This window comes from Myotis yumanensis, unplaced genomic scaffold (genome assembly GCF_028538775.1).
Source record: "Myotis yumanensis isolate MYYU_CA2020_CCGP unplaced genomic scaffold, mMyoYum1.0.hap1 SCAF_9, whole genome shotgun sequence".
Lineage (NCBI taxonomy): Eukaryota > Metazoa > Chordata > Mammalia > Chiroptera > Vespertilionidae > Myotis > Myotis yumanensis.
The window spans coordinates 58,615,643-58,631,686 of record NW_027223760.1 but is presented as its reverse complement, the minus strand read 5'-3'; the positions used below and the strand labels follow the sequence as shown (position 1 = coordinate 58,631,686).

Genomic DNA, 16,044 nt, shown 5'->3' with positions numbered 1-16,044 from the left:
GAACCAATGTCACCCAATAAAATCAAATGTAAAAAAGGGGGAGGGGGGGAGAAAACATCTATCACAGCATTTAGCTCTCCATGTTACAAAATTGTTTGCACGTTTTAATTCCCATTAGACTGTAACATCCTTGACGTCAGAGACCAAATCTTCTTACTCAGAGCACCTACAATTATTAAAGAACCTGACAAATTTGTTAAACTACAAATCAATAAATGTGCTGCAATTAATTAGTGCCCCTTGAAACCAAAATTCAGATCTCCTGATGCACCATTAGGCAGAACCAGAACCTACAGTCTCTCAAGGTCTTGAGTAGAGGTGAGTGAGAATAAGACTCATCACTTACACTACGTCTTTCCCCGAGGAATCTGGGGTGGAGAGGTCAAAGGCATTGATCCTGATTAACTACTGGGAAAAACATCCAGTTTGATCTCCATTCTGGAGGTCAAGTGGGAAATAACTAATGAGTTAGGAGTCTTAGCAACCACACAAGATTTCAGAAGTCCTATCATGGTTCATAGCATTTTTCAAGAAGTAATGGTGTCAGTATTCCCCCAGATGGCTTCCCCATCACCATTTTGAGATCCAGTAATGACAACATGTTGCCATTTTTGCTCTAATTCCGGACAGAGCATTCCTATTAGATGAACATCAATGATAATTAAAAGTTTCATGGCCCTTCCCCCTATTTCTTTTTTGTTATGGCTTGGGTGACAGTGCCATGGATTTTTAAAACTAAATGTCTACAATAAGGAACAGGTAGCTACTTACAAAAATCTCTCTGAGCAGAAACTGAGGCAAATAATTTTGGTGCTTTTCTATTCCCCACTAAGTGCAATTATTTCTCTGACGTCATTTAAGCCTTTTATTCCTCCTGCATATCAAGCCTCATTCTCTTTTTCTCCATCAACTCCCTTTTGCTCACTTGCTCCAGCTCCATCTTTTACCCTCTCTCCAGATTCTTTCTCTCTTCATCGCTTCCTTATTTTTACTTTTTCTCTCTTGTCTTTTCCTCTTTTCCCCCCCAGGTCTTTTGGTCCATTGCTCAGTCCCTCCAGCAGAGATAAGAGAAAGTGATGAGAAATTTATCTGCAAGAAGACACAAATGCAAAACAAAAGCACTGGGTTCCAACTGAACCCGAAATGCCCCAGCTCAGTTGGTCATGGCACGCCACCAGAACTGTAAAATTCTTCCAGAAAAATATCAAGACATTATTCATTTTAATTTACTTTAATTTACAAAGTAATCAGAGACCCTGAAACCTTTTTTGAGAGGTAGTAGTAAAAAGGAAGACGATCTTAAGTAAAGGATTCTGTGTTAATAATTCTGGGAAAGTATTGGGAGTCAATATTTTTAAACTATCTTATTTTCCTATATGTTTGGAAACATAATTTTAGGTCTTAACCTACCGTGTGAATTAAAATTAATTGACAGAACATAAAACATAATTTCCATGTAACCTTTTTTAAATTAAAGGCATTCCAAATGCCCAAACTAAAAATTTAAACTTTCAAAGGCATTTTGGAATGATCATATATATTTTAAAAACTGTTTTACATTGCCAAACATGGCTCTAAAGTTAAGAAAATAAAATTCCTGGTCAGTGAGAGTTTGTACAAAATTCTGCTAATGTAAAATAAACACTATCCCTTAAAATGGTATTTTAGTATATTTTCATTAATGTATGCTTTTCTTTTATGTTCTACAATAAAAAATACATATTAACTTTTCCCAAAAAATCTATAGCTTGAATGCCAACTCATGTTTGTTTTTAAAAATTAATAAAAGGGACATAAATCAACTAGACATCTCTAAAATGACATTCGTTGATTGTGTAGTATTTTTGCTATGTTTTTAGCTTTCCTCTTCCACAAGCTTTTTTTTTTAACGAAGTTCTCTGGGAAATTGTGTCCTCTTGTGGTCACTAGCAAAAACAACATGTTTTCTGAAGAAAGAATCAACCCAAATTATGAATACAGGATTTAAGACTTCAGTAAAAGCCATTAGAGAAAAAAGGAAACTCCTTGAAGTGAAGAGATGAAAGTTGTAATGAGAAAGGGAAATTTAACTGGAAAAACACAGAATGTAAATCATTTCATTTATATTTAAATTGCTGGAGTATCAGATGATTAAAAAGGAGGTAAAAATGCATATGATGTAGGAAGATTGTGGCCATGATAAAAACCTCTATGAATAACTGACTTTCTTTCATTATTTCTTCAATTATTGCCACAATTCTTTGAAATAAGTAAAGTGAGACTGCATTTCATCGTTAATTGGCAGCAAAGATGGGCACAGACTAAGGGAATAAAGAGTTCCGGGAAGGTTTTTCAAAACTCCACACTTTTCCACACTCTAATTCTTCTCTCCCTACAAGTCTGGCAAGTTATGTCTCCTTATCTCATCCTCATTTTGAGTGATGCAATGCCAGATATTTGAAAAATGAATATTTATTTGAAATTCTGATTTGCTCATTTGAGGTGTTGGCAACTCAATTTCTTGTGCTTTATTTTTTTTTCAATTTATTTCTGGATTGCAAGCTTCAAATTTTAGTTCCTTCTAACTTTGGTTTCTTTTTCTTTAAGAAATTCAGAAAGAGAAAGGTAGAATCAGTTAAATTCATGAATTAGCCTATCAGTAAAAGAGAAAGAGAATGACTCCTTAGTTAGGGCAAGGTGTTCAAACATCATTAAGATTACCTGTGTCACAGAGAACGAATCTGCTCTTGCACAAAGTTATCAAAATCACTTGTGCTGACACAAACTTTGTATTGCCCTTTGATAAGTCCTCTCACTTAAACCAGAGTGAATCTATGATGTGCAGCCTCATTTGAGATCCACTCACTGCAGCCTTTTCCAATTTGCGCACCCTTCTGTGTGAATGATCCTGTGCTTCATTCATGCAATTCGGAGAAATTATTGCACAGAACTCTAAGCCAACAAGCAGGTGGTAGGTCATCCAAAGATTGGTGAGAAAGAGTAGACACAGATTCAATTACTCATCTTTTGTGCAAGACCCAATATAGCAAAACTTACCAGCTTGCTAAGAGATCCATAGTGTGTATGTGTGTTTCTTTTCCTTCTCTAAAATTATTTATAAGTGTCTGTTGTTAAGAGAATGCCAGTGCATATTCAAACTTTAAAGATATAGCTACATACATACTTATTGCATATGCTCAGTATGAGATTCCTAACTCTGTTACTTCTAACAGTTTTCTTAAAAACTTTAACACTGCACACATTCCTCAGGCAGGAGTGCAAACATGCCAAGTTTGCAGTTTGAAAACAAAGCTCATTTTGAATTATCCAGTGCAAAAGGAAAACTTTTTTTGTTTTCAGTTGTAGAACTAGGCAAAAAAGATTAAATTGCAATTAATACTGTACTGCCAAAGAAGGTAGCGCTTCACTTACATTCTTCAAGTCAGGCTGAGTTCAGGCTCAAAGGGAAATTTCAAAGACTGTTTTTTAAGCGTTTTGACATTAGGCTTTTAAAACTTAGCTTTCATATGTTAAATTGAGTATTTTTGAAGTTATCGTTATTATTGTTTACAACGTATGCAACATTTTCCTCCTCAGCACATAGTAAGGGATCCCGCTTTTACTCTAAGAGTAGCTAAGAAAATTGTTAGATATAATGTTAGGTAGGATATAGCTATAGATGAATGAGCAAAGTAAGATGGACAATCCCATGAGGAAACTGTAGTTTGCAAACTAGGGAGTATCCAGCCCCAGACATTCTGAGAGATAATTCATCCCACAAGCTACACCCTTCTGCTCAAAAAGTAACCTTTGAACAATCAGAAACCAGTCTCATCTTCATACTCCACTCTTTGGAAGAGTTCAAGAGAAATTTCTTCTCAGAACTAAAGTCATTCATTGTGACTGGGTCAGGAAGATTTCGTGCTGGGATGGTTCTAGTTAGGTTATTCATTTTAAACCCTCTTCTAAGAATTCTGTCATCCAGAGCTTTGCTTCAGCCCTGAGGGTCCCTGTAATGGCCCCCAGCTCTTCGTCCTCTGAAAGTTTAGTGCCTGGAGAAGGGCTGGGCTCACTTGTTTAAGAACTAGTCTTAGAGATTGATGACTCTGCAAGTCCGGCTGGCTAATGATCCCTGCCTGCTGCGCTGTCTTGGGCCCGGTTTCTCTGTCCCCATCTTCAGCTCCCGGACCTCCACACCAACTCCCCTTGGTCAGGTATGGTTTTCTTTACACTTTGCCCACACTTGCCTGTCTTGCTTACCCACAGCCACAAAGGAAAGCATCCAAATATTTGATCTCTTTATTTTTGAGAATTCAACTAAAGGGGAAAAAATAAAACAAAATTAAGATTTTGGATTGATCTCTTAAATAAATAAATATATAAAAACAACCAAGATAGTAAACGGTAGAAATTTTTCAAGATTTCAGCAGCGACTTTCAAATAAGAATTGCAGAGAATACTCAATTCAGATTTGCACGGAAGAACACTTGGTAGAGAGTAGGGCAGAATCTCTGTTTCCAAGAGATAAAGTCCTACAGGCAGAAGATGCAAACATACGGCGACTTATCAGAGTGCCTTTTGTTTTAAGGAGACATGCCTGAGTACTATTAAGTGGAGGTCAAGTCGAATTTGATTTACAGACAGGCACTGATTTTAAAGTAAAGCAGTGACTCAGGAGGCAGGCCAGAGAGCACGCTGTGGTCATTGTCTCTGAATATTTGTAAAAATGGTGATAGACAAACACCCATAAGTGGCCACTCCCAAGAAAGCACAGCCTCGTTCACCCCCCACCAGAGGGTTGCCTCTTGCCCTCACTTCCCCCAGCAGGCTGAGCCCTTCACGGCCCCAGGCGCTGCAGATTCCTGGGTTTCCCCGGACCAAAGCTGAGAGCCTCAGCGGGGCACAGCCACGTGGCCTGCTCGCGTGTCGCCTGGGCTCCCGCCTCCTCCTGTGGACGCCTGGGGAGGAGACCCTCGGTCGGCCACGAAAGAGCCGCTTCGCTGAGAAAATTCAAACCCCCTAGTCCAGACCGGGGAGAGCGTGAGTTTACCTCGGCCTGTGCAGGGGATCTGAGCCCAGGGCACTCAACACTGGCACCCCCCAAATCTGACCCCTCCAACCGACTACTGCTTTGGACCTCTCCTTTGCTTTGCAACGCAAGGCATGAACGTGAAATGGTAATTCCATCCCTGCTGGTTCCAAAAAAGAAGAAAAAGCATGTTAGCATTGCAAAAATGAACTTCCCTTCCATGGCGGCTTCCCTCCCCTTACCAGCTCACCAAGGGCTGTTGCTTCCAATTCGCCAGATTCTACAAGAACACCCTCTTTGGGGTTCTCTGTTGTTATCTTATGAGACTGAAATGCTTAAAATGTCAAAGTGTCCAAGGGTTTGGGGCACAGAAAGCATAATTGACCAATGGACCTCCAGGGATGGGGGTGGGGAAGGAGGCTCTCACAGCCGGCAGCCCCATAGGTCCAGGCAATGTTGGACCCCCATCTCACGGTCTTTGGAGTCGACCTTTCGTGGTCACCGCACGAGGCCTCGTTTGGGAACCGGGTGGGGACAAAATGGCCCTCCACCTTGAGAGGGCAGCTCAGGCGAGCAGGGCCGCCGTGGCGAAGACGAGGCGCTGCCCCCCTCCGGCCCTCCTGCCTGCTCCCAGGGCAGACCGGCCTTCCGAGGGAGAACGGACTTCTCTGCCTCTTTCTAGCACCTTCGGAGGAGTCGTCCCCTGGGTGTTGGGGAGCTTGCCATTGGGTCACTGTTAACGAGAAAAAGAATCAGATGCTGCTCGGGCCGGGGTGACAGAGCAGGCCGGGGCGCGGAGCAGCAGTCCCGGCGGCGCGGCCACGTCTCCAGAAACGCCCACGACCTCCGGGCCAGCCGCGGTCGTTGGGCCCCGGGGACTCCACGGGCCCGTCTACTTGACCATTGAACTGGCTGCGCGGTGGCCGGTGTTCTGGCCATTGCCCCCCGCCCGGCAATCCCCGACCGGCCCCACGGACCTGGAGGGCACCGGGGCGACGGGAGACATCCCCCGCTGCGCAGAAGCGGCGGCCCTCGCTGCTGTCACCGACGCTCCGGGAGGGACCGACCCCCGCGGCCGCGACGGTCCCTCCGGCGCGTCCCGGCGCTGCGCTCGGGTGCGGGGGCGCGGCCCACGCGCTCGGGCGCGGAAGAAAATAGCCGGAGCCCGCCCGCGGGAGGAGGGCGCGGGGAGGGAAGGGGGGGGCAGCGAGGAGGCGGGCACAGGGGCCGGCCGCCGGGGCCAGGTCCGCTTTGAATGGTTTGGGGAGGACGAATTGTTAGACCCCGCGGAAGGGGGGTGGGGACGGAGAAGGGGGGCTGGAAAGCGGAAACTTTCCTATAAAACTTCGCAAAGTCCCTCCTCCCCACGTCAGGCCAATGACACCGCTGCCCCCGAACTTTCCGCCCGCACGGAGATATAAGAGCCTCCGAGTCGGCCGCCTTCGTCCAACTCCCAGACACCTCGCGGGCTCGCCGGCACCGGCCGCGTTTCCAGGAGGCCTCGCGGGGTGCGCGGGCGGCCGTTGGGCGCCTTCTTTTTGGACCTCGGGGCCATCCACACCGTCCCCTCCCCCTCGCGCCTCCCTCCCCGCCTCCCCCGCGCGCCCTCCCCGCGGAGATCCTCCCCGTCCCTCCTCCCGTCCCTCCTCGGCCGCCGCCGCACCGCCCGGGCCGGCGCCGCGCGCGGGGGAAGCTGGCGGGCTGAGGCGCCCGCTCTCCTCCTCTTCCCCGGGCCGCCCCTCTGCCCCGGGCCTGCGAGGCCGCACGCTGCCGCCCGAGAGATGATGCAGGACGTGTCCAGCTCACCAGTCTCGCCGGCCGACGACAGCCTGAGCAACAGCGAGGAGGAGCCGGACCGGCAGCAGCCCGCGAGCGGCAAGCGCGGGGGGCGCAAGCGGCGCAGCAGCCGGCGCAGCGCAGCCGGCGGCTCGGGGCCCGGCGGGGCCGCGGGCGGGGGCGTCGGAGGCGGCGAGGAGCCGGGCAGCCCGGCCCAGGGCAAGCGCGGCAAGAAGTCTGCGGGCGGCGGCGGCGGCGGCGCGGGCGGCGGCGGCGGCAGCAGCAGCGGCGGCGGGAGCCCCCAGTCCTACGAGGAGCTGCAGACGCAGCGGGTCATGGCCAACGTGCGGGAGCGCCAGCGCACGCAGTCGCTGAACGAGGCGTTCGCCGCGCTGCGGAAGATCATCCCCACGCTGCCCTCGGACAAGCTGAGCAAGATCCAGACCCTCAAGTTGGCGGCCAGGTACATCGACTTCCTCTACCAGGTCCTCCAGAGCGACGAGCTGGACTCCAAGATGGCAAGCTGCAGCTATGTGGCCCACGAGCGGCTCAGCTATGCCTTCTCCGTCTGGAGGATGGAGGGGGCCTGGTCCATGTCCGCGTCCCACTAGCAGGCGGAGCTCCCCACCCCCTCGGCAGGGCCGGAGACCTAGGTAAGGACCGGCGCCACCCTTCCCGGTTCAGGGGGCAGAAGGACTGACGGCCAGGCCGCGGGTCCCTGCCCACCGCGCCTTCCTCGCCCTCCCCCCGCTATCCTCTAGCTTCCCCACCCCGCCTGGTACCGCCACCTCCTCCCCCAGCGTCCCTGGAGGCAGTTCGGTCAAGCTAGGGAGCGAGGGATGCGCCCTTGGGAAGGTGTGCGTGTGGGTGAGTGTGCGTGACAGACAGGAGGGGAGACGGAGAGAGTCAAGGGTCATGGGTAAGGACAGTGGCCAGCGCCTCCCTTTCTTTTGGCTTTCAAGTTTTCGTTCTTTTTTACAACCGATATGTTTCCAAATTCCACCTCCTTCTTTTCCGCCCACCCACTTCCTCTTGCCCTTGGGCTGAAATCCTTCCAGGTTGTTCAGCGTAACTTCTCGGTGGTGGTGATAAGAACAGGGCTCCCTACTCTTAGCAAAGAGCCACAGAGACCTACACAATAACCAACTTTACCCCCTTTTGGGTTTTTGCAGATGTCATTGTTTCCAGAGAAGGAGAAAATGGACAGTCTAGAGACTCTGGAGCTGGATAACTAAAAATAAATCTATATGCCAAAGATTTTCTTGGAAATTAGAAGAGCAGAATCCAAATTCAAAGAATCAGGGCGTGGGGCGCACTTTTAAAAGAGAAAGCGAGACAGGCCCTCGGACTGTGATTCCCAGACGGGCAGCGGCACCATCCTCACACCTCTACATTCTGATAGAAGTTTGAACAGTTGTTTGTGTTCCTTTTTTGTTTTTAATGACGAAGAATGTTTTTATTGTTTTTTCATGCATGCATTCTCAAGAGGTCGTGCCAAGCAGCCACTGAAAGGAAAGGCATCATTGTGGACTTTTCTCCTTTTTAAAATGGTAACAATCAGAGGAATTTTAAGAACACCTTTAGAAATAAAAATGCTAGAATCAAACTGACTTGAAAAATCACAGTCAGTGAATTCCTTTTTTCATTCTTCCTCTGAGGGGAAAAAAAAAACCCTTAAAATACAAAAAACAACATTCTATTTATTTATTGATGACCCATGGTAAAATGCAAATAGATCCGGTGTCTAAATGCATTCATATTTTTATGATTGTCTTGTAAATATCTTTGTATATTATTTTTCTGCAATAAATAAATATGACTGAAAATTTTAACAACCGTAGAGTTTGGTCTATATTTTTAAAGCTTAGGATTAAGTTGGAGATAGAGACCTGCTTGTTTAACTCTGGAGGCACACAGGAGGGAGGGGTACTAATATAAACAAAGGAGTGAAAAACTCAAATAAACTAGCTACTGACAGGTACAGGCATGTGATTTAGAAAGACAGCTTTATTATTATTCCAGTTTGTTGTTCAGAGGGCTTAGTAGCATCTCTCCATCTTGCATCAGGTCCCCAAACGGCAAAAACTTGAAATTTGTTATCCACCCCTCTTGCTTATATTTTGAAGAGGCAGTTATAAAACAGTTAAATGCAAATAAGCAGTATGAAGCCAGCACTATTTTGTCTTGTTACTGTCTTGCGTTGTTACCGTGCCCTGCAATTTTTTGTGAGGACTCTAGATAATGAATTTATTTCACTGAAAGGATGCATAAAGTGCTATTAAAATGATCAACCTATATACACATCTCAGTGAGTAGAAATGCTGAGAAAATAATGAAGTTTAATTCAGCAGGAAAGAGAATTCCATTTGTAAAGTAATTTGCTTAATAACTCCTCTTTCGTGAATGAAAATGGCATTTAGTGTCATGCTTGTCCAAAAGGATAGCCAAAGTTAAGAATATTTCCCCATTTTGATGTTATCCATTTGGGAGGCACGTTCCTTCTTTAAATATAGTGAACATGTGGAGTCAGATACAATTAACAAAGAACATGAACTTTCAGTTTCCTTGGTAACGATTGGGACAATTACAGTTCTAAATGCTATAGCTATGCATTTTCTAGGCAGTTCATTAGCAAACATTTTATTCAAAATTACACCTAATTTTTTCCTGTTAACATTATTTATACGAAATCTGATAAAGTTACGTAAAACAACAGGGACAAATGGTATTTGATTTTTATTTTATTCTGGTTATTTCTGGGCCGGGAAAATCCTGGCTTTTATAATTAGTATCATTAGAAATGCTAAGTTTGTATTGCTTAGTTCATAACTTTTACAGCCAGTTTACTGCATTCAAGTGTAAATAGAAAAACTTTCAAACTGGAAAGTCATTTTTCTGCCTAATTCAAACAATGACTGTGGCAGATAAGTATGAATGCAAACAGATTGAGTTTGCTCAGCTCAGATTGAGGTTATTATATTGCCAAAGGTTTTTGTTTCCCTCACCACACACCTTCACAGAATGCTGACTTAACAATATTGTAAATTTATTCTGAATAGTTTAGACCATATTTTACCATAGGAGGCTGATAGCATTTACTCATTAAAAGATGAGTGAAGGCTTGGGGAATTAATTTTTGGGTTTTGGTAGTCCTTTACCAAATAATGAGATGGGGAAGTAATTATGTGTGGGTGTATTTGTGGAGTGAGTGAGTGTGTGTGTGTGTAGGGCAGAAATGTGAGGAGAGTGCTCTGGAAGGATGAGCATCAAGATGGTAATTCTCTTTTTGGTGTGTATTATCCAACCACCTCCATTTTCTAAATTGTTCATGGAGGAAACTCCTTGTTCACTAGCTTGGTCTGACTATTTGATATTTCAGATTTCTTGACGTACATCAGGATGGAGCTGACCATCATTGCTGAGAAGGTAATCTCTGTCTTATCTCTGATGACATAAAAACCAGAAGTTTCAAAAATAGGTGGTCTTCCATGTGCCGCTTTTTTCCTGGTGTTTTGCTCTCTCCATTTTTTTTTTTCATAAGAGAAAACACTTTGGAGAAAAGCAAATGCCACATTTATATTGAGTAATATTAAATACTGAACTGAAGGTAATATTTTCCCCTAGATTTTCAGAGAAATAAATGAATGAAAACAAGGTGGTGGCTAGTTTTACTTTGAGAAGAATTCAGTGTGGGAAATATCAACTATTAAAATACAATTTTCAGCTTGCAGACTATTTTTATATTTCCAACCTCCCCAACCCCAATACCCATGACGATGCCAGTTCTGTTTTAGAAGTAAAGCCACTTGTGTTTTTTCCCCCCTCCACCATTATTTCCTATTTCGTTTTGTTTTTTTTTTTGCTACCCATCCTTATTTGAAGAACACTTGAAATGACTTCTGTTTTAGAAGTTAGAATTTCATCTGGTGGCTGGACCCAGGAGTCTGAACCAGAATGTATTCACTGGAGGACAAATATTGTATTAAACTGTCTTGGGTGGATTCTAAGCAACTGAGTAAGAATGCTTAAAGTGTACATAATTTTTTTGGTCTTGCTGTTAATGTCGTTGGCATTCACAATGTCCAGTGAGGATTGATTGACAGGCGTCTGTCATAAGAAAACACCAAGTTTTTGTTCCCATATACACACATTCCCCCGCTTTGTGCACAGGCTTGCTAAGCACATGCAGTTGGTAATTCATGCATAGTAGCAGGTACCCTTCCCCAAGTGAAGCATGTAAAATAACGGAAACTCACACAACGTGTGCCCTTCTTTCCCACACGCAACAATGGCACAGGCTCCTTGCGCCTTCGGTGTTCAGGCTCACAGTCATAGTGGAGCTTTTTAAGGGGACACTTGGCCCCTTGCAAAAAAGTCGAGCATTTTGCACATTCCACGGTTTGGCAAACTCAGAACTGGTTATTTTCTCTAGACCGGTATCAAGTTCTTCTCAGGCATATGATTTCACTTGAAGTCCTGCCCAGGAATCCTTCAAAGTGAGCGTTTGTCCCGCTCTCATGATGTCAGGCGGTTTTCCCTGCATCTGTAATTTGAAGAAAAACAAACAAACCTGCGGGGAACAAACGCCACGGAAACCCAAACAGAGCTCGGTGGGGAGCGGGAGCCTCACCTGCAGCGGGCTCCGGAGGGGACGCGGGCCCCGACTCCCCTGCGTGGGTGGCAGCCGGGCCAGCACCGCGGGGTCAGCGACGGGGCCCGCGCCCCCCTCGGGCCGCGCGCGGCGCCCCGGGCCCCGCGTCTGGCGGTGGCGCAGAGGCGGCGGCTCCCGGTGGCAGCGGTAGCGAGGGGAGCAGCAGCAGCTTCAGGCAAAGGCCCAACCTCAGATTTCCAGAGACAGGCCCGCATGTGCGACACACGGGGGGTCAGCAGGGGGCTCCCCGGGGGCCACTTTTCCAGAATTTTCTGCTGTGTGTCATCACGCGTGCCCCACCCCCAGCACCAGCGAAAGTGGAAGGAAAGTGCGCCGGCCCAGTGGAAGGAGAGTTCGGTTTCCTCGTCATTTCTCAAAGCCGGCAACCCCACCATTTCCCAGAAACCGCGAAACCCAGCTCTCCCCATGCAAAAAAAATATGGATCCATTAGCCTTATTGCCTGAACAGCCAAGGGCAGACCCGGGAAACAGGCGGTGGGATACATTTTCCAGTTGCTTTTGTCCCAAGACCCCAGGACGTGGGCCCACTTAACGTTCTCAGCAAATCAAAGCACGTGTCTTTTGAAGAAGGTGTGTAATTGGAGTTTAAGGCATGTATGGAATTCCCAGATGTCTATAAAGTAAGAAGGGGCATGTGGCAGGTCACTGAAAGGTGGGGCGGGTTAAGATCACTGGCACAAAAGCCCCCTCCTTTAGATTCCCCTTTGTAAGGGCCACGGAGATGAGTCTCAGGGAAGGGATGGGGTGCGATCATAATGAATATCCAGCTTCTATCAGAGTCATGGTAACCATGGTAAAAAGCACATGGTCAGAAAACCTCAAAGAAAACACTCAATTACAGCCGGGATTTCGTGGGCGCCCTGCAATGAGATCGTTGGGGGTTTGCCGGAGCGAGGGCCTGGAGCAGCTTGTTTACGTGGACTATTTTCTTTTCCTTCTGTGTTTTCCCCCCTTCTCAAGTTTGTGGATGCGTCTTCGTCCTTCTGCGTGCCGTGTAGGCTGAGCCAGGGGAACAAAATTCCAGATTAGAAAAAAAAAAAAAAAAAGAACATTCATTCCAGAAGGCAGCCTTCTTGGGGGAGGAGAGATTGGAACGAGTGAAATTAAATTTCTGTAAAACATGCAGTTTAAACATCTAGCAGAGAGAGCGAATGCATGCTCAGGTAAAAGACGAAGGTCAACCTCAGCTGTTCCCTTTGCGCATTTTACAGGGGAATAGAGGGATGTGCTGGATCTACCCGAGAGTTAGAGAGTAGCTTATTAGGCAGTTGTTTTGTTTTTCTGAAGCTGGAATCAAACGAAATATGACTTTTCTCCTTGGATTCAAGATGGTGCCCTCATTGACCTGCAGAGTGGAACCAGAGGTGGGAGACGTAAGGATGGGGGCCTGCCCAAGAAACAGGCCCTGGCAGAGGTTGGCGCAGGAGGGTGGGGGTTGGGGGGTCACCTGGGGCTTGGGGGCTGGAACAAAGCAAGCCCCAGACCCAGCCACTGAGGCAGGAGGGGGGGGGGGGGTGACGCAAGTGTCACAAGTGAAAAGTTAAGCAGGTACCTGAAGGAAGTTTATCTTGCCCAGATGTTAAGGCTTTTATGAAATGTCACGTGAAGAGAACAGATGTACAACTTGCAAAAGGGGGCCACGCCTGTAAATACAAGGGAGGCAAAAGCTCAGAGGGAAATTCAGACATAAATCATCAACCTCCTTTTCTAGTATCTCTTTTCTCCTTTAAATATTTGCTTCCGGGAAGGAAAGGCACGTTTTACATGAAGTGCCTTTTTCTAGGAGAAGTCACAATCTCATCCCCTGCCCAGCACCCCCAGCCCCTAGGTGCCTGGGGTTCGGAGGGTTGGGGTGGAGGGCAAATATCTCCCTACTCCTTTTCCTGCATCGCAATCCCCTTCCCCCACGTTTCTCTCTTGGCTTCTCAAAGACTTTTGATCCTGAGAAAGGTATCGGATCTCGGTTTGGAAAAGCTGAAACTAATCAATTGCCTTTTGAAGGGGTAGAGAGTGATAAGAAGAGCGAAGGAATGCCAGGCCTAACAGACCCTAAACCTCCAAGATGCTTGGATGAGCTGAAAGATGAGCAGGGGTCCCGCCCTCCTGGGGTGGAACCCAGCGCGCTGCAGGTCCCAGCTGCCCAGGGAATAGGGTTTTTACCAAGTTAAATCAGGTTTGGTTGAAAAGGGTTTTTTTAAGTGACTTGTACAAATAGGAGGCTGCTTTTTCTCTATGCAACAAGGAAGCTCCATTTATAAACAAAATTAAAATGAATTAGCAGTTGCCCAGTTGTGGAAGGCAGTCCAATTCCTTTCTCTACTTAAGAGAGATGCGGATAGAGGTTATTGTGAATATGAATTACCATGTATGTGTGCATATGAAGATTTAAAATATTTGTCCACAAGACCTTTAAGACTGCACATTAAATGAACTGCTGTGACTCTTACTTAAATTTAAATGCAACACTATTCCTAAGTCTCTGTTAAGTTGACATTGCACCTGGCTTATCGTTATTATATAGCCACCCATACAGCTCTCCAAACAAAATTTAAAAGTTGGGAAGTTAGGGTATTTCCTTCCACAATATTAAATCTAAATTTACTGTGAGAGTTTATCTTATTCCTTTTTAGGTTTCCAAAAGCGTGGTCAGAATGGAAATATATCCAAAGTGATCACATTAGCTTTAAGGGTTGACCGGGTTAAAAATGCACAAGACCACATAAACAGACACATCTTTTCTCCCTATTCCACTTACTTTAAATACCCATCAGCCATGCTTGGAGGAACCTTATTTATTACCTGTGGGTACATACCATATTTGGTTAGAGCCCCCGAAGCATCCTGGAGGAAGACCTCAGGTGGAATGTTGGCTTGGACCCTGACACCCTGACTCTGCTGCATCAGGCTTTCATTGGGGCTTGCAGACCTCCACGTCTAAACACAGGGCTGGAAGAAAGTTTACATTTGTTTTCCTCCTTTGTGCCTGAAACTTAACACCAATCAAGGAGTTGTTACTATTGTTCAAAGCCAGCAAGCAGCAAACAGGGTTACAGGTTTAGCAATGACAATGAACCCTTCAGAGAAGTCTGGTGACGCACCCCTACACCAAAGGGTTCCATTCCTGGGGCAGAAGCCCACCTTCCAGGGCAGCATTCTTTAAAACCTTCTTATAAACCCTTTGCACATCAGGACAGAAGGAAACTTCTGTTAGCCTCTAGCTAGGGTAGCCTCTCGCCTCATTCCACCCGTGACTTCTCTTGCTACCCCCCATCAACACACACCTTTTAAAACTTCTAACTTTGTCACATATAAAAGAGATCTAGAGCAGAGAATCCCTCTTCCTCTTCCTTCTCTGCAGGCCCCGACTGAGTGAAACTTAAAACACATCTCCATAGATCAGCTTTCCTTCTCTGAAGTTAGGCACAGTCCACGACCCGGATTTTCAAATAGCCCAGGCTGGAGTCTGCAATATTTAATCCAGTCAGCTATTAAATGTCCTCGGGCTGAATCAAGAGTATAAAGCTCCGTCCAGGGATAATGATACCAAGAGCGTTTGGGGAAGGGAAGGGAAGGGAAGGGGGCTGGCTGGCCGGGGGCAGACGACTCCAGGGATCCTTTGATTTGGAAAATCCTGTTTTTAGAACTCCTGTCAGAGTAACAACAAAGCGGGGGAAGGGGGGAGAACATATGAAAGAACAACTCTTTGTTCCAGGATATGGTTTTAATGAAATACTACTACCACACACACAAAAACATCGACTATTAATATAACCGCTTCTGAGACGCCGCTGATTTCCCTGTACCTATTAGGGACTAGGAAGTTCCGTAACGTGTAACGTGATCCCCCCCTCCTCCCCCCCTTTCCTGCTGCCTCCTTTCCTCCCCAATTAAACCAAAGTGGTTGTTCTGATGAGTCCCGGTCCACATAACCGCGGACTGACACTCTCCTCTGCAGCCCGGCTCCGGTCCCTCCTCTGAGCACACCCCTGCTCCTGGGAATTGACTGGGGAGAGGGGTGGGGCGGGGTTGGGGGGGGGGCGGCCTTCGCCACCTCTCTTCTAAAGGAGGGCACCCGAACTTTGGAAGCGAGCTCTCTGGGTCCCTGGCTGGAGCCCTTTTTAGGACTCCAAACACACGTGGCACCCAGGGGCCGGCGTGCCCCAAATCTGCCTTCCTTGGCTCCCAAATGACCCTGCCCAGGGCTTTTGTTGTTGTTGTTGACTTAAAACACACGGAGAGACTGCAGCTAATATAGCAAACGGGGCTGGGGGGAGGGGAGGGAGGGGAGCGCAGAGGCAGGGGGTGGGGATCACCCGAGAAGAGTCAACAGCATTTGGGAAGGCGGGGGGAGCAACCTTTTAGGCAGCAGCGGACGAGGCATGTTAGCTGCCGCGTCTGTCATCTGTAGCAGGGCTTAGATAAAACCGTCCCTGATCAAAGTGGCTCGTGCATAAATCACCCGTAAGAAATGGATCTCGAGGAGTAAAGGACACGTGTCGAATAATCTCCGCGTTGGAGTCCCTGCCCGCCAGCGCGGTTCCTAAGGCCCCCTCGGCGGGGGCCCGCTTGGCCAGCGCGTCTCCCAGCG

At 46.9% G+C, this 16,044-nt stretch overlaps 1 protein-coding gene across 1 annotated transcript; it reads left to right on the top strand.

Annotated features, from left to right (window-relative positions):
• Window positions 1-6,467: 6,467 nt before the first annotated feature.
• Window positions 6,468-8,602, top strand: TWIST1 (twist family bHLH transcription factor 1). Its single transcript, XM_070425144.1, has 2 exons — window positions 6,468-7,437; window positions 7,957-8,602. Exon 1 carries the CDS (start codon window positions 6,790-6,792, stop codon window positions 7,393-7,395), a length of 606 nt encoding a protein of 201 aa, XP_070281245.1. The 5' UTR covers window positions 6,468-6,789; the 3' UTR covers window positions 7,396-7,437; window positions 7,957-8,602.
• Window positions 8,603-16,044: the final 7,442 nt, after the last annotated feature.